Below are 17,258 nucleotides of genomic sequence, written 5' to 3' on the forward strand. Positions count from 1 at the left end.
GCAGGTGGGAGTACGATTATAGCCATCACGGTGGGTATATCACCGCGAATATTCCTGCCCCTCCTTTTTGTCCCCGTTCTATCTATAGCCGTCTGCCCCGACATCAATAGCAAACTATCAACCGCTGTACGTCGAAATTTATCGAAATAGGCTCTTTGTTTTGTTCAGTTGTTTCTGATAGTAGTGGATATTTGAGTTTCAACAAAGATATATTTTTGGAACCCGTCGCTACGGCCCTACAAACAAACAAAAGAATCGAACATTTATTAGGTCATATAAACCCACCTTCAATGGAATAATATGCTAAACACAGCACCCCTCTCCAAACCTAAGCAGACATGTCTCTTTGTAAAACTTGAAATGTGTCTCACTATTAGCGTGGACCTATGGTTTACCAGCCAGCACACCGATGAAGTCATAGTCAATCAATGGATATCAGAAACTGTAAGGCAATGAATGGTGAACAGTTTTGGTGTTACATCATGGAGTTATCGTACATAATTATCGCTTGCCCAGCTTAGGGCTGAGGTGAAAGAAAAGGTAAAGTACAGTATACTGCGAATGATATCAAAGAGAAATACAAATGCAGCCATCTCATGTATCCCTCAATGCCAACCTAAGAGAAGTTCATGGCTCGTGTCACATATCTCGTATACTGCCGCAGAGACACACCCCACTGCTTCACTGCTGATTCTTTCTTTAGGAAGACCTTGGCGACGACCACCTGAGTTATGACACCAAAGGTTACACCTATGGTCTTAGTTGCGTCGCTGAACCAATTGGGTGGACCGCCCTCGCTGGAACTTCCAGATCAAACGGGTCACTCCGTGTACTGCGGGGGCTAATTTTAGTCACCGGTTCGTTTGCACCGCATGGTTCAAGTTCTGCCGCCGACACCCGGTAGCTGAATCTCTGCAAACTGCTGCCTAGACTGCTTCGCCCAGGAAGAATGAGGGTGCTGCCCAAGCTACGATCACTGCTATAAATAGATTCATGCTCCGAGCTCGAGGGTAATTCGGACCGTCTTCGCCCCGCATGGACAGTCGGTAAAAGGCTATCGGAAACCGATCGAAGCGGTAGACTTGCCCCTGGAATAACCGGCTTTTGATCATATTTTTGGTCCATGAATAGAGGCTGAGTTGTATCCTCTATTCCAAGTATGTCGTTTCGCAATCCTCTGTGTAACTCTGCGGAGTCTGAAAAAGGATCCGAATGGCACGCTGATGCTCGATCACTATCATCCTGGTAATAGGCGCCCATCCGAGGTTCTGGTGCGCAGTTGTATTGCGAGCGCATAGACCCTCCAGAAACATATCCGCACTGTAAGCCAGTCGAAGAATCCGCGGATTGCCGGCCGGCCCTTAGAAGCTTTTCGTTTCCTCCAAAGCATTGACCCTCGCCTGATTTCCTCCGCCTGTGTCTGAATAACAGTAAGCAGATCAGGAACACAGCTGCAATGAAGCCCATCGCACCGAGTACGCTGCCAAGTAGAGTGCGGAGCGAGGCACGTGAGCCATTGTCTGGAGAGGAAAGTGAACTTCTATGATCCGAGTTGTTTTTGGGAAAGACATATCCCGTTGCCGTCGAGGTTGCCGCCGTTGAAGGCCCGCTTGTACGGGAGACATGCGTTAGGATAGCCTCTGTGGAGCTCGATCTCGAGAAGTTGCTAGGCAAGCTTGACGCAATTGGCTCTAGCGTTGAATAACTGGCATCATAAGACGACACTAGACTGGATGTCCTCGAAGAACTCTCGGTAATCGAAGGATATGAATCACTAACTGTAGTGGTGATGACGAAAGAGCTGACGGGTGGTAGATGCGTTGGCACCGTGTTAGGCGTTTCTATACTCGATTCCGACGCCGTTGCTTGCGATGTACTTAACGTAGTAGTAGGTTCATTGAATGGGGAGGTCTCCACGGTTGGTGATGGATCTGTAAATAAGACTGGTCCGTCGGTCGAAGTTGTAGTTATCAGGGAAGAAGTCGAGGTTGAGAGATTGCTAAAAGGCGATACAGCCGCTGCTGATCTTCGCGGGACTTTAGTGCATCGTAAGCCCTGATAAAAGATAATGGAAGGACTGGACATTGACATGTCGTCAAGCCCGCCGGCTAGAGGGACGTGACCACCGTTCTGCTAGAGCAGGAAAGGCACGGGGTAGTGCGTCAAATAATACAGGAGTGAAAGGAAAGGAACGAGTCCCGTCAGCAAGGACAGCGCGTATGACGGTGAGTAGCGATGTCAATCAGAAAATCGACCGAAAGGAACGTGTAACCGACGAGGACCCAGGACTATGAATAAGGAAAGACAGATGCAAGCATATTAGGCTCTTCTCAGTATGATATTCTCTCTACAGGTTGCAGAAAACAAGCCATGACAATAGGTGTCAGAGGCGTTCACTCGCGTGGAAGCCTCCCGTTTCAGGCGAGGATAGTGAAGCAGTCTCTAGTGAAGGTGGGATGTCAACCACACCAATATCGATCGAGGAATACGGAAGAAGATAGAACAAATATAACCAAGTCCAAGAGAAGAGAGTAAAAAAAAGGAACAACTTTGAATTGAAACTCGAGGTTAGCCGGGCGTTTGTAGCCAAACGTGGATCGACCATAACATAACATTCAATAAAAGAGAGACCTGGAAAACATTATTTCGGTGAAGCTTACGCAGGGGATGGATGGCTGTTGACTCGCATCGGAGGAAAGGCTGAAACACTTTCCATCCAGAACATCCAATCCCTTTCACAGAAGGGGTCTGTGACATTGGGACCTGGGCGCCGTTAGTCTCACTTGCGTTGGGGGTGGAGGGGAAGTTTAAGCCCCCAGCCCCCGATCTTGCTAACAAAACAGTGAAGGGGTACGAGTTAGTGAAGAAACATGGATCCTTCTGAGGTAAGAAAGCTGGATGGTCAGTGTCAGCGTCAACCGCATCCTCGGCGGAAGGTTAATTAATGCAGGTGTGACCCGAGATTGCGACCGGCAATTGAACTAGTAGAAAAGAAGCGAAGGGAGACGAGGAGAGGAGGAAGTTCATTTGAATTGCAGTGCCATTTGCTTTTGCATTTGCAAGTCGCAAATCGCAGCCAGTTTGGAGTGGGGTCACTGGACCACTAGGCTCCTTGAAGACTAGTCTCATCACGGCTTTCAGGTGATGTCATGTGCACCAAGCAATTCTGCTGACTCAGATTTTCTTTTTGTCTACTACTCCGTAACGAGTTAACTAACCGTAGTTCTTTCTCTCTCGGCCCGACTCTTGCCGACCGCTTGACCTTTGTGTGTGCCATAGTTAATCCACCGGTAAAATGAATGATTCTTTTGCCCTCCACCTCAAGGACGGTGGATTTCAACCATTGAGCGTTCAGATTTGATCGGAGACATGCAGAGCGCAGCATTACCTTCTCTGTACATAGCAGCATCGAGTCTCGACACATCTTCCATCGGCCTGTCGAAATTTTAGGACAGGGATCAACTCAAAACTCCCTAAAACTCCACCCGATTTGTCCGGTTATCAGCCACCATTGGCGGCCATATAACAGTCGCGGTGGAGAAGTTGTCCCCAAAGGTTACCCTGGATGGAAGGCTGCAGAACACTTACGTACTTGGCACAATACAATCCAAGCAATATAACAGGTCGTGGTCGCCATTTTTTGGTCTTTTCTCTAATATATGATCATTGTCCCGAGGGTTGTTCCATACTTTGTACTGGCGTGGCCAACGGATAGCGATAAAATCAGCCATGTCAGGGCTCATGCTATTAATTAATCACCAGTAGTGAACGACGAAGTATCGTGTAAACCCCAATGTTGTCTTATCCCACGAAAAAAACCGCCAGTACTAGAGACGAACTAATCCGCACTCCCGCATACTACTAGCAAACCGCCCAAGCCGAAGTAGGCCATAAGCATTAACGGCCCATTACTTCGGCCCCCTCCGTGCCTTCTGTTCCCTTTTTCTGTTAGATTATCTTTCTCCAACCACAAAACCTACCACAACAAGATTCTCATTGTTTGGTTGGATCTTACTCTATTCCACGGTTGGTTCTTCTATGTCACCTTGCCCCTGGCCCACACTTCCACTACCTTTTGGCCCCTATCCTTAACCAAACCTCCGCCGCACCTGACCCCCTCAAGCCCTCATACCGGTTGTGCATGCGATGTGATTATTCGGCCTCGTTCACCTCAAACCAACACTAAATCAAGTTTCTGTTGCTTACTTGATCTTGTTTCTCACCTGAAGTAGTGTTTTGTCACTAGTTAGAAGCTTCGTATCATGTTCGGATGGTGTAGTTCGCTGGGTAAGGCTTCCCCTCTTTCATTGTCACCTTGCTTCACCCCGCGCACTATGTTTCCCACCGTATATACCCTACATGATCCAATTGCGGACGCAGCAGCTGGGTGGGCTTATGGTATACGAATGTCCTCCCGCCTAATATTCTGAACTGGTGTGCCACGATCCGCTGGTCGCTCTATGTTAGAACAGCAAGTATCGGCTATCTGCCTCGTTCACAGCTCTTTTAAGCTATGGGGGAAGTCTATCCATCTAAATACTCGGGTTTGGCATCGAGACTAAATATCCGCATTGCGCTCCTTTTTAATAACCAAATACAACCAAAATCCTGACGTTTGTCAAGTCAAATTGCCGGGCTAACCATTGTGGTAGGCTTCCCGTCAGTGAACTCAGAGCCTGACAGGGAGCGACGAGCTCCATCGCGCCCAACACCTTTGGACTTCCCAGCATATAAGCTCCCTGATGCCACAGATAATGATCCGGAGGCGTCTTTGCGGCAGGTTCATGATATTCTAGCATCCATCAGGAAGCCACAAGATATCACACTTGACAATTTCAGAGCCCTCAATTTGAAGGTGGAAGCCGGTCTCTCTGCTTCATGTATTGTCCATAAGGATGGGCCTAATTTCTTTCCTCCACTGCCTTGGGAAGACACTTCACCCAATTCGTCCCCACTGACCGAAGATGGTTGCCCGATCTTGATGGAGAATGGGAATCCGTACCCACCAAAGGAGCGATTTGATGTGCTGAAGGATGAGCTACTTCTGGAAAACGACGATGCGTTTCGGGAGGTGGCACAGTTACCTCCACGCGAGGGACGTCAAAGAGTCCGAGTGACCCAGGCGCGAAAGTTCTGGACGGGGCTAGAGCGAATGGCGCAGTACTGGGACACGAGCTTGGATAACTATTTTGAACGTCCTGCGACGCCCAACCCGGCGGCTGAAGGCGAGTCCGGGGACAGGATGCAGACGGACAATGGCCCGTCCTGCAAGACCCAGCAAAATCTGGAGACACAGATGGACATTGACCACCCACCAAACGCAGCAGCTCCTGATAACAATGTCACTGGCGAGAGGGACGGTGAGCCTGAATTAGTAGCAATGTACACAGGCCGTCGTATTGGTGCTGGCCATGAAATGCCAGAGGATATCCGCGAAGAAACGATTAGGGCGTTTACCGAAATGGCGGCCTGGCCTTTTGGGTGCCAAGTTGCCCTTCCCATGATGCCTCCGAGACTATCTCTCCAAACATTGTTATTCCCTGTTCGCCAGACGTTTGCAGCTGCTCGATCACCTAAAGATCGACAGCTAGCACGAAACGGTGTCATGGAAGGACCCGTCTTTTCCGCCCAGTGCCGACCTGAAACGTGCTTCCGAGGGCCTGAGGATGTTCCTGGCACGGGATTTGGTGAGGTATGTGATTTGTTACGTGAGGTTGGCGGTATGCTTCTAGCCGCCCAAGAACGGGCACGACAAGGAATGACAGAAGTGAAACCTGGCGAGGGAAAATGGTGGACAACGACGCCGCGATGGGGTGGTGCACCCAATGATGCAGTGGGTGATAGTGGCAATTTTACTAATGGCGAGGAAAAGCCGGTGTCGGAAAATGGGAACTCTCGCAAGCGCTCCAAGTACGAGCATCCCTTCTTAGCATCCCGTCGACCTGGATCCTCGAGGAAGCTGAGTAACAGCGAAAAGTGGAAAATGGTTCAGCCAGGCCCTGGTCTTTGGGACAAGCGAATGAGGTATATACAGATCGGGAAGGGCCCAGACAGCCCATTTGATGATGTCAGTAATTCTAGCACAGCAGTTATAATATCATACTAACCAGCCGCCGCAGATCTATATGCTCTCCTCTGTCAACCACCATATCTCTATCCTTCATTTGCGTGTCCATCGCCGATACATCGACATCATAACCTCAGGGGAGAGCGATTTTCCTTCCGAGTCCGATGCTACAGGACAACCGTGGCATGTGCTACAGCTGCGGCGAACGAAATGGTACGATTTATTCAATGCTGAGGAACGACTTGAAGTGTTCAAGGGCATATGGACTATATTCCATCACCTTTTGCGGTCCAGCTGATGCAATAGCTCGACCTTTGGTCATCTTTGACTAAGTAAGCTACTCTAGACTGGATATATATCTCTCTAAACCACATTCGTCAGCATCCTACTCTCTGTGGCACGTTAGACCAGCGATATATTTGCTTCGATGGTCGTTTAGATATCTGCTGTGTGTACATCTAGAGCGGGTCATCATTCATACTATCTATCTACTGAGGCGCTGTCTTTTTCATTTGTGCTATTCAAAACACGGGAGTATATAGAAGAGGGGATACTTCAATGCACGTAAATATACAAGCATAAGGTCTACTTCAGCTCCACTGAATGCATAGAGCCCGCGTTCACTAGTTCTAATATATCAAAGTCATCCATAAACTTACTTATTTTTGTTTGAACCCAAAGCACGGCGATCTTCTTCAAAGTGCTAACCTGGTAGACCCAGGATACACATGCATTCTCACATGTACTGTAAATATGCGCTGTATATCATAAACAAGACACATGCATTGATGCTGCAAGTAATCTGTAGGGGCGTTGTAATTCCAAAAAATTGCGACATCAGTACTCAGTCATTGGTGCATCTATCTTTGATCGATTTGTTTCTGATCTTGTTTAGCTTTAGACACTCGGATTCGACGTGTACTTCACCCCGAATAGACGAGTCAACTCATCATACAGAAGACATGATGCGCAGTGGTACGGTATTTCCGTCGAGAAATAGAGCCATTCAATGTGACTATTCGAGTATTCCCCTTTTAAGTTAAAGGTTCATTAAGGTTTGTCCGTGTCTGCCTGCTGGAGAAGAAGGGTGAACTTGCTGCTATCCACCCGTTTCCTCGCGAGATTTGATAGCCTCGACCCCTGAAGTAGAGTGGGACACCTAACACTATTTTATGCATAAGAGTGATATGATGCCGCGTGACACTACTTTGATTTCCATTCTGCTACTGACAATGTGATTCATTCCATGCCATTGCATATGACCGTTGCTTCGTATATCCACTCTGATGATACATGACTCCGGCTTTCTGACACTTGTCACTTGAACGCCCAATAGAATCGAAGGATTCTGTTGCTCGTGCTCGTTAGCTCTCTGATTAGATTTCAATCTAACTACTTATGCAAAATGTGATAACCCTCCCTGGTATAGCGTCCATTGCTCGGGATGTTGAAGAGCTCAGTGAAGGATTCGGCCCGCATGCAAAGGAAGGTGGAACAACATCGAGCAGTCTCAGTGGCTTCCGGGTTATATTATACAGCAAGGAGCAGAGTGATTTAGACCAAACTTATGCAATGAAGACGTTCTCACTCTATGTCTGACAATAGCAACGAATATGTCGAATGATATTTACCTCTTGTACCAAGGTTCAACCTACGAAGGTTATGATATCCCAAGCTGATATCCCCCATGTTTCCTATGTTGACAACCTGACAGGCTCAGAGAGACTACACCAACACCCACTGTACTAGCCATATTGAAAGCGGCTCGCGTGCTTCGGTAAGTGATAGACTCTGTTTTCGATGGCTATCGATGAGGTATATGGTTCTGAAGCGCCTGAGAAAACATGGGAGCATGTCATACCTGGCTATGTCGTCTACGGTTTTTTCTGGTGCAGTGCATCTAAATCTGTCCCTTGTTTGATCTTGGTGATAAGAGGAGATCTGGTGTCGTCCATTGGCTTTCTGACCCCAGTGGCCTTCTTTTGGATAGCCAGAACCAGAGGGGCAAGTCAACCTTGCTTGGCCTTGACTTTCCGAGCCACTTGGGGAAGTAGAAATCCAATTACATTGCCAGCCCCACATGCTGATCGAGCAGATGTCAAGCTCGAGCAGAAGACTGATTTGTCAAATGGGGTCTCGGTTACTGATTCAGACAGTGCTGATGTGCGGTAGAGAGCCCTATCGATGAGACATCTGCTACCTGGCATGTGCTTCTATTTTCATAGTCGCATCCATTCCGACAGTGGGAAAACTGCCGATATCCAAGTAAGAGACGTAAAGGAGCAAAAGCCGCTGTAGACGCTCGACAGGAAGCATATGATCGTAAAGTGCTTATCCCACTAATAGAGGGGATTCCTCCACCCATAAGAGATCAGAGCTAATCAGAGACGCCTTTCAGGAGGCAGATGACAGGTTTTCAGCTAAGAAAAACCAAGCAACCCCACTCGAGTGCATCGGCCGAGCCGGAGAACACATTGGTTAGGTTCAGAAAGAGATGGAGAAGCCTGTGAGCGACGTCAGTGCTACCCCACCAATCCCCCACTGCGGATCATGAAATCTGATGTTGAAAAGACGTGACAATACTGGCATTTGACTATCGTGTCAGGTGGCAAAAGCTCTGATCAATTCCCTGCCTTAAACCGGTATACCATCGGCAGAACATCTTTGCCTCTCTCAGGTAGATTTGAAATTACGAGAGGTGTATCTGGAATTCAGCATGGCCAGTTAGTAACTAACCGAAACAGGCGTCAGCCAATCTCGTATTGCTATAGAGTGAGGCTCTGATCGTCCAACACCGGATTTCTAATGTCTGTGCGAGCCAGGCAATTGGTGCCCATGGGGTCAGTGGAGATCGGATAAGAACTCCGTTCCCCATAAGTCAATGAAATTTTACCCCGTGTACAGACAGTGTCAGTGATATCATATGCGAATAGTGAGACAAAGGAGCTATGGTGGAGGATTATCCCTGTGGCGCAGCTACATATAGGGCTATAGGAGCTGTCATGGCGAGTCATGGTGGTTATGGAGATAATTCAATCGCTGCCGTGGTGCTAGGAGGGGAACATTTTTCATTTCCCTCCTGAAATGATGACGATGCCGAAGGGGAGTAAATAGTAAATGTGATCGTATGCAGTACTACATGTATCATCATTGTTGAAATTCTCCATGAGAGTTGCTATTAATAAGTGAATGTACGATGCATGACCCCCTGAGCAGAGCTGTGTTGTTGCAGTGAAGTCGACCACATTCCAGACCAGTCCATTGGATCGGGAGTTTCTCGAAAAAGCCCTAAAACGGCATGGAGGTATGTAAATCATGATATTATGTCATAAGAAGTGCAATGTGGTTTCCAATCAGGAGACTCAGGAATTTAGTCCCTGCTCGCAACTTGCGACACGACAGCCAGTAGACGCTCAACACGGGAAAGCTTTGTCCATGTGCTGGTCTCTCCGCGTATGATTGTCTCTTACCATTGGGCGCCTTCTCAGTAAGGGTATGGAACTGCAAACTAAAGTGGAACGAAATGCACCGATTTGTCTAACTGTCAGCTTGGGCCGTTTCCATTGCTGGGGTCCTCCGTCCATTATAATCTCCCACGCGATTTCCATATTGGGCGATTTGCATGGCTGCTAAAATAAAGCCTGATTGATCACTGCGACAGCCCGCTCGAATCGCGTTAACCACCAAGCTTTCCACCGCATTTCAGCTTGACTTACAGGGTACCTGCACCCTCATTAAATGCGGAGTACCCTGTACATAACACGAGTGAGATACATACAGAAATGTATATGTCAACTTATATCTACAGAAGTGGGGGCCAACAACAATAGCAATACATGTGATATAAACAACCCAACGACTACTATCAATCAATTCTCAATAATAACAATAGCAGATATATATGCAAGTGTGGACACTCCATCCTTCTACATCATGTAGGTACTGTACATAGCTCTCTCCACCATGGCCCCCTGTTAGTTTCTTCGCGCCGTTCCGGATTTGTTCGGAGCCAGATCCACAACAAACTTCGACGAAAGGCTATTGAGGTTCCAGACCAGTGGGAATGTGATAGATCCACGGAGGTCATGGAGAACGCGCGCCGAGAGTCGCTTCTCACATTGGTGGAATCGCAACGAGATGGCATGTGCGGAATACATGGAGCGACATATTCCGTTATCCATGTAATCCAAGCGATCAAATGGATAAGTCCCAGTAACCTGCCAGTGACATGGGTCAATGCTCCGGAGTAAGTTGGGCGCAAAGGGTTGGTGTTAGTCGCACGGTTGGCCACCGCCGGGAGCTGTCATATTACTCAAACGTCCCAAAAGCCTCCCGAGCCCGTTAACCAGGTCCATGGGTCGACCTAGGGGCGCGTTAGATATTAAAGAGCGATTTAAGCATCAACTGAAGTAGGGAGGTTGAATAACACACAGACCCTGCTTCGTACTACAGTACCAGCAGAGTAGTACTGTTGTACCAAAGCCAGTTTTTCACCAACAAAGGGTGTGCGTAGAATTATTTTCTGGTATATACGAATAAAATCGCAGAACCAACCTTCGTTCATAATGGAAGAAGTATAAAGCACTCGTGGGCGGTGCCGATGTTACACATCTCATCCCTCAACAAACAATGGAGAGAAGACAGTCATACAGCATTTTCACTGCCACAGGAGTAACATGGTGTAAGTATAGGATTTTTCGGAGAACTCCAGTTCAAATCGATTTACTTTTCTTTTCCGGTTTAGGGTTCACATTGCCTTATTAGGTTCACAGGAGTCAATTCGCAGGCATTCCTGGGCTCTGCCTAATTGCTCATCTGAACCTGCGGAGACATTCTTGAGATTGCCTACGCAGCTAGCGAGTCATGTAGGATCAAGCACCGACGTCGAGCACTTTAGTTCAATGTCGATGTTGTATTACTATAAAGTATAGGCGTTGCGAAAGCGTGGTCGTCTTCCTAACTTCCATTGTTTCAGCTCCGTCACTATGGGCGTAGAATTAATAGCCCAAGGTAGTAAGTAATTATAAACGGGCGACTATAATTAGACAAAACGGTAGCTTTTCTTTATGTAGTTATTGCTCGTGTCCATCCTTGAGTTTTGAATATGTAGGACGAGAATGCAACAGCGGTTAATCATCGCAGCATTGGGTGCACTGCGCATGCAAGCGCGAGATCAGGAGATCTGTTCCTGGAAATGGGAAATGATGTCGGAGGTACAAAAGGTGGGTTGGAAATATGCGCATAGGTTGGTATGGAGCACCACACTACCCCTCACTTCGACCAGGAGGCCCAAGTCCTGATCCCTCCGATCGATGGGGTCTGATCATGGTTCGCGTAAGGAGGTGGCCAAAGAAATGGGTGATTGACTTGATACAAGCCAAATTATGTCCTAGGAGCTGTCCATTTTCAAAGTCGCCACCGTTGATAATTATACAGCCCTCCAGTAAAAATCCACGGTTGTACCTACAACAGTCAATGCATTACCAGTCAGTTTCTCGTCTAAACGTTTCTTCGGCCTATCTCCGGGTCACTTATTTTACAGATGCGTAGCCCACGTGGTTGTGGGTACATAATCTTGGTAAACATATCCACATAGGTAGGTCATCAAGGTCGATGATGCTATATCTCAAGCGTATCCGAAATACAACTGCGGTGGAGCGGCAACAGAAGAACTTTACATCGATCGGCTCCTGGAGAAAGTCGGTATAGCACCTAAAAAAGTTAATCAAGCGAGATCTGCAACTCTCTGCAGTTGAACCGATAACTGAATACCGAGGCTTTACTTTCATCTTGGCCGGTTGATCGTCACCTATTCATGCGCTTGATTTCACATAGCCGCCGGGGTGGGTGACTGGTATCGGAAGCTATTCCACATGAAGATCCGATCTCCGAAAGGCTTTCGCAAGCATTAACCATCATATTTTAAACATGTCTTTTATGGATCATCGGGCACTTACTTATAATGAGCTTGATTGTGATACGTTCGCTTTGGGTTGGTGGTGCGACAACGGGAGAACCATGGTACCTATACCGTTACAAAGGAAATGACGTGGGTGTCACATTAATACGATATTTTCTTTTGATATTCGCCAATATACTTCATACTCTGTGTTCTGTAGATAAGGTGTGGGTAGTCAACCTCAACTTTTTTCTGTCAACGCCAACTACCAATAATATTCCTGATCCTGTAACCTGGATGGAACCTTGAACCTCGCTGTGCTTACCCAAGTAAGCAGGCTTAAGATCTGCCCTGAACCAGACTCTCGGAGCTCGTCAGACGGGCGGTTCATCCCGCTGTCAATTAAGGAAGTACGGAGTTTATCACGGGGTTGGGGTTACATGAAAGGTTATGAGCAATAATTGTCTCTTGGGAATTGAGCTGACCGACAATAGAACACTATTTTCAGCTCATGTGGCAAATATATTCAGGTGATAAACTTTTTTTTTGTTCCTCCACAGTTAATCATTGATCCACAAACTGTTGACTGTTCGAGTGAACAAGCGCACTTCGAATATCCACCTAAATTTGCTCTGAGACATTAAATTGATCTACGGACTACACCGGTCTCTTGTACGTCAGAGATGACTTCAATTGGATGCTTGAAGCTCGTGATGGTGGTCAGCCGTACCAGTTGATCTAGGACCTCCTCTACTCCGTATCTTCAGTAGTTTTCCATGTCTTGGTCTTCTTGGTCTGTAAATAACTATGGCATATTAGGTAGAGTGCTCATGGTTTATGTGATTCGGAATTCGGCTAATAAATTACAAATCGGGTGTGAATTGTTGCAGTAACCAGTGTTTCGTAACAACATGACCCATGTACATACATATGGACCTAGTTTTTTTTATCGAATAATCTTCCATTACATGGCTGCTACTAGTTGCCACTGATGGGTCCTGTGATACATGTAGTATCTATGGGCGTTTCTACTTAGCGTATATGGGCTTTGCATTATTCCTAAGCTCTACCAAGTTTGAGTTGCGGTTCGGGATTCCCTAGAAAACACGAAGAAAGGGAGAAATCTCGCTGATTGCCGAGACATAACCCAAATAATATCGTGATATGCTATCGCCTTTGGCGCTTCCAGCCCCGGAGAAACTCTATTCCCTCCACTCCAAGTTTCCGTGTTAGACAGAAGCATAGCATTGCCGATGGCTTTTTGTCTATCAAGACCAACGACCGCGACATTGGTGTAACCATTCCTTGCAAATACCAGTGTTCGGTGATGGTGCACTGTCTTCCACTCTGTATAATCTTCAGACAGGCGATGATGTGCAGTACGGGGTCATCCCTTACGTCCGGCGCTCCATCATAGTACTACTGTTCTACGCGCCATACAGCATGCATGCACATCACCCGTAGGAAACTTCGGCAGTGGAGCACATCATCGCAAAACCTTGACTAAAGTCAGGGGGCTTTGGTTATCGAGGTTGAGCGAAACGTTGTGCAACTCTGTTCCGTCCCAAATCGACTGTATGAAACATACGTAAGCCAGTATGGGCTATGTCATAGGTAGAGCTGCGGAGGCTGATGGGGTTCCCAATTACCCAATGAGGCGGTCAATGGACTAAGTGAAGATCCAGAAATTTATGCGGCCAACCGACGGATGGTACCAGGGAGACGGGATTTAGGAAAAGTTAAAATTGCGGATCAACCGGACAGCGAGGGGTGAGAAAAGAGGAGGATTTTGCGGCCCTTGGGAATGGCGCCTGTAGAGAATTAATTGGTGGCGGTGGATAGCGAGCACATGGTTCAATCAGGTTGGGCGTTTGGCCACGCTTGCACGCTTGAATTGGGAGGGGGATTCCACGCAGGGTTTGTTTAGTCTCTTAAGTTGGAAGGCATAACACGGTCTGATATTGATATGCCCGGGCCGATGTAATCTCTTTTCCCTTGGAGAGTATTTCATCCATGGGTTAGATGTATTCGTCCACACAGAAAGAAACAGATGAGTCTAAAGTGGCAAAAAATGGGGAGCCGGAGCGCCGGATACTTGGATGATCCATTACGACATGCCGTCAACTCTGCCCCTCCTTTTTTCCGATGCCGAGAAAACCCAGCCAAAGTTTTGGATCCTTAACCTGACTGTTTACTCGTTCCGTCATGGATAAAGCGGTCTTCAGATGGGGCTGAGCCCCACTAACGGATGACGGTCGGGCTCTGGTACCTATTATTGACTAAGTAGTACAAGATTCGCGTTGAAAATACATCCATGTAAAATATGTTACATCAGCCAACCGAGTCTGGGGCTCTTGATAGGAGGAGCGGTGCTCTTTTCGGGGCAAATACGCGACAGGACGAAAGATGGGAGTTACCTATTGGGGACTTTCCAGTTCAGGTTCGATACTCTATAGTAGTGACATTATCATTACTTTCCAGAGAAGACCCATCCCTCGGCATGGAATATTCTGCAAGGGGAATTTCCCGGTATAAATCTCTGGATGGGGTAAGAGTATGCAAAAGATTCATGGCGAAACGGTGGATGAGGGATTGGCTATTATATACTTCACACCATACGTAGAAGACACAGTCCTTTTTTCGTAGTACATGGGTACGAGGCACTGGCAGTGATTATGAGACTATCTTCTCCGAGTGTAATCCGAGGAACTCATACATGATAGTTGACGAGGCATGAGCCTCTCCCAATTTAATATGAAGGAAAGCACCCGTGACTGTACCCGTGACCAAATATATGTTGGATGGTACGGGTACTGTATGTACCTGAGGTATGCGTACCAAAGGAACCATCCCGTAACTTACCAGTTCCCGACCGGGTAGCACCATGGATGGGGAACGGGTTGTTCCTGCTGATTGGAAGAGGTGCCATTCAAGTAATCTGTATATTTTGATTTCGACCGTGGAATTGTGCTATGTAAACAGTAGTAAGGTGAACTATTTATGTATGTACGTATAGTTACACCTGGAGTACTCTATGGGGTAGTATGTGCGTACATATGTAAGTCAATAGGACTTAATTGACAGGGACGCTCCTTGAATGGTGTATTATGGGCTTGCGCTTCAACTTTTGCAACATGTTTAATTTTTATACAACGAGGAAATGTCTTAGATAAACAAAAAATGATAACTTATGAAAGAGACGGTAAGGACAGAAAATAATGACAAGATATAGGAATGACTTTTTTTTGTTCTGGAGTTTCACAATAATGAAGGTAGCATGGTAGTTCTCCGCCTTTTTGATTCAGGCGGTCCTCCTGACTCCTCCTTAATCCATGCAGAAAGCTAGTTTACAGGGTACTACTACATATGCATGTGTGGTGTTGGAAGACTAAGGCGTGACCCTTGATTCCAACAACCAAGTGACAACCCCATATCATTGAGCGATTCTCACTGTCTTCTACTTTTGCGTGGGGCGGCAGTTGAGGGCACTTCCCTTGGGTCACATCATGCATACCTCGCACTGTCTCGTTCCCTCTATGCGAGACCTCAGCTTGGACTGCCTGTGCTGTCTTTTATTTTATTATTATTATTATTATTATTTTTTTTTTTTTTTTTTTTTTTTTTTTTTTTTTTTTTTTTTTTTTTTTTTTTTTTTTTTTTTTTTTTTTTACCCTCCCTCCCTTTCAATTTCGATATGAATGTATATATGTACTGTCCATACAACAAATTCATAATTCCCCTAGATTTAGACTTTGCGATCTCTGTGTTCTTCCTCGCCCAGATACTTTGGGATAATTGACTTTAGATCCAAGTCCACCAAACATCGAAGATAAAGATAGGGGGTACCTTGCCAATAATATGCTGGATTAAGCTTGGTCACGGCATTAGATGGGCACCAAGAGACTCAAGGAATGCGTCTGAGGGGCTGAGGTTGACAACAAGCATGTCTAGAGTATGTAAAGTTCCGTGCTACTGTCCAGTTAGGTTTTTCATATACCAGCCCTTGGGAGGGATAAACCATTCCAAGGCTCTTTCATCATTAATCAGGTGTTGTGGCCACTCCATCTGTTTGTTCCATTCTTGGTTTCACTTTCTTCTACCCAACGCAATGATCTGAGAATAGACATGCGAAGAGTTTGGGGAGGGAAAAAAAAGGGAAAGCCAAGAAAGAAAAAAAAAATATTTTATTTAATTCGCCCCCTTCTCTTGAACCCCTTCGCACAGTTCTTTGTCTTTTGGTAATTAAGACTTTTTACCCCAAGTATCGGTATTCCCTCTTTATCCGCCATATCTTTCGGTGACCAACACAGTCCACCGCTGAAATTACCCCTCCGGATTTTGGGCATCGACCACTCTCTGATCATCTCACGAGGCATCTGTTCCCAAGGAGAAGATTGCAGAAAGGAGGATCCGAGCTTTGTCTGGCATCAGTGGTAACAGTTATCATCATCCTACTTATATATTTCCTCATAGCTGCCTGGCTACGGTATGTAGATACCATTGGGCAGTCCAGTTCGGCTCCGGTGACACCGATTCCCCCAAGATATTTCCATGTGGCACTGCGAAAAATAAAAGAATGGAACCGATTGTCGGCCCTTTGACAAGATAGGAAATTGAAAGGTAGCTTAAACATTTCATGGATTCGCCGGTGTGTGTTTTTCTTCATTTGTGATTCTCCTTCCAACCCGTCCCGCGTTAGCAACCAGCTCCAGTTTGCGGCTCCACTCTTAAGTCAATTTTTTTTTCCTTCTACCCTTTTCCCGTTGTTGTTCCCCTTCCCACTTTTGGTTTCTTACGGCAGAGTCGAAACCGAAACCGAAGTATAGACCAGAAAAGAAAAAAGAAAATAAAAAAAAAGCGATCTGTCAATTCTCGGTGGCTTGTGGTAATTCTCTGCAAACCAGGATCCCGGTCCAGGTTACAAGACCCAGCCAAGCAGTCAATCAATCTGTCAGAAGGAGGCGCGCGTCAAAAAGCAACGAAGACGATAGAATACTGAAGGGGTAAAAAGAAAGAACGAAAGACTATTAAGAAAAAGCAACAACAGAGAGGAAAGGAGGTAGAGGAACGAGTGCCTTCTGTTATTGTTCTCGCTGCTACCACCACTGGTGTTGTTTCGATTGTTGTTCCTACTGTCGTTGGTATTATTTGGATTATTATTATTATTATCTGTAAAGGAAGGAGACGGAAGTTCTTCATCCATTCATACTACTGACCACTAGACACTTTCTCCCTACAGACAATCCCTCCACTTCCAGGGTTTTTCTTTTTTCTTTTTTTTTTTTTTTTTTT

The 17,258-nt window shown here is 46.4% G+C and overlaps 3 protein-coding genes across 3 annotated transcripts; 2 read left to right on the forward strand and 1 right to left on the reverse strand.

Annotated features, from left to right (window-relative positions):
- Nucleotides 1-4,061: 4,061 nt before the first annotated feature.
- Nucleotides 4,062-6,595, forward strand: BDV37DRAFT_266168 (uncharacterized protein). The gene is made up of 3 exons (XM_032083881.1): nt 4,062-4,287; nt 4,653-6,067; nt 6,120-6,595. The coding sequence occupies exons 1-3, from the start codon at nt 4,263-4,265 to the stop codon at nt 6,363-6,365; spliced, it is 1,686 nt and encodes a 561-aa protein (XP_031934566.1). The 5' UTR covers nt 4,062-4,262; the 3' UTR covers nt 6,366-6,595.
- A 678-nt stretch (nt 6,596-7,273) lies between these two features.
- On the forward strand, nt 7,274-8,734 carry BDV37DRAFT_266170 (uncharacterized protein). Its single transcript, XM_032083883.1, has one exon. The coding sequence runs from the start codon at nt 7,868-7,870 to the stop codon at nt 8,237-8,239; it is 372 nt and encodes a 123-aa protein (XP_031934567.1). The 5' UTR covers nt 7,274-7,867; the 3' UTR covers nt 8,240-8,734.
- Nucleotides 8,735-16,774: 8,040 nt separating this feature from the next.
- On the reverse strand, nt 16,775-17,258 carry BDV37DRAFT_64842 (uncharacterized protein). The gene has a single exon (XM_032090999.1). The coding sequence runs from the start codon at nt 17,167-17,169 to the stop codon at nt 16,918-16,920; it is 252 nt and encodes an 83-aa protein (XP_031934568.1). The 5' UTR covers nt 17,170-17,258; the 3' UTR covers nt 16,775-16,917.

This window comes from Aspergillus pseudonomiae (genome assembly GCF_009193645.1).
Source record: "Aspergillus pseudonomiae strain CBS 119388 unplaced genomic scaffold BDV37scaffold_170, whole genome shotgun sequence".
Taxonomy (NCBI): Eukaryota; Fungi; Ascomycota; class Eurotiomycetes; order Eurotiales; family Aspergillaceae; genus Aspergillus; species Aspergillus pseudonomiae.

Bases quoted from the DNA above. Each gene is read 5' to 3' on its own strand.
- BDV37DRAFT_266168 (XM_032083881.1), top strand. From the start codon at position 4,263: ATGTTCGGATGGTGTAGTTCGCTGG. The intron at 4,288-4,652 runs GTAAGGCTTCCC...CCATTGTGGTAG, and splicing joins CGGATGGTGTAGTTCGCTGG to GCTTCCCGTCAGTGAACTCA. The intron at 6,068-6,119 runs GTCAGTAATTCT...CAGCCGCCGCAG, and splicing joins CAGACAGCCCATTTGATGAT to ATCTATATGCTCTCCTCTGT.
- BDV37DRAFT_266170 (XM_032083883.1), top strand. From the start codon at position 7,868: ATGGCTATCGATGAGGTATATGGTTCTGAAGCGCCTGAGAAAACATGG.
- BDV37DRAFT_64842 (XM_032090999.1), bottom strand. From the start codon at position 17,169: ATGGATGAAGAACTTCCGTCTCCTTCCTTTACAGATAATAATAATAAT.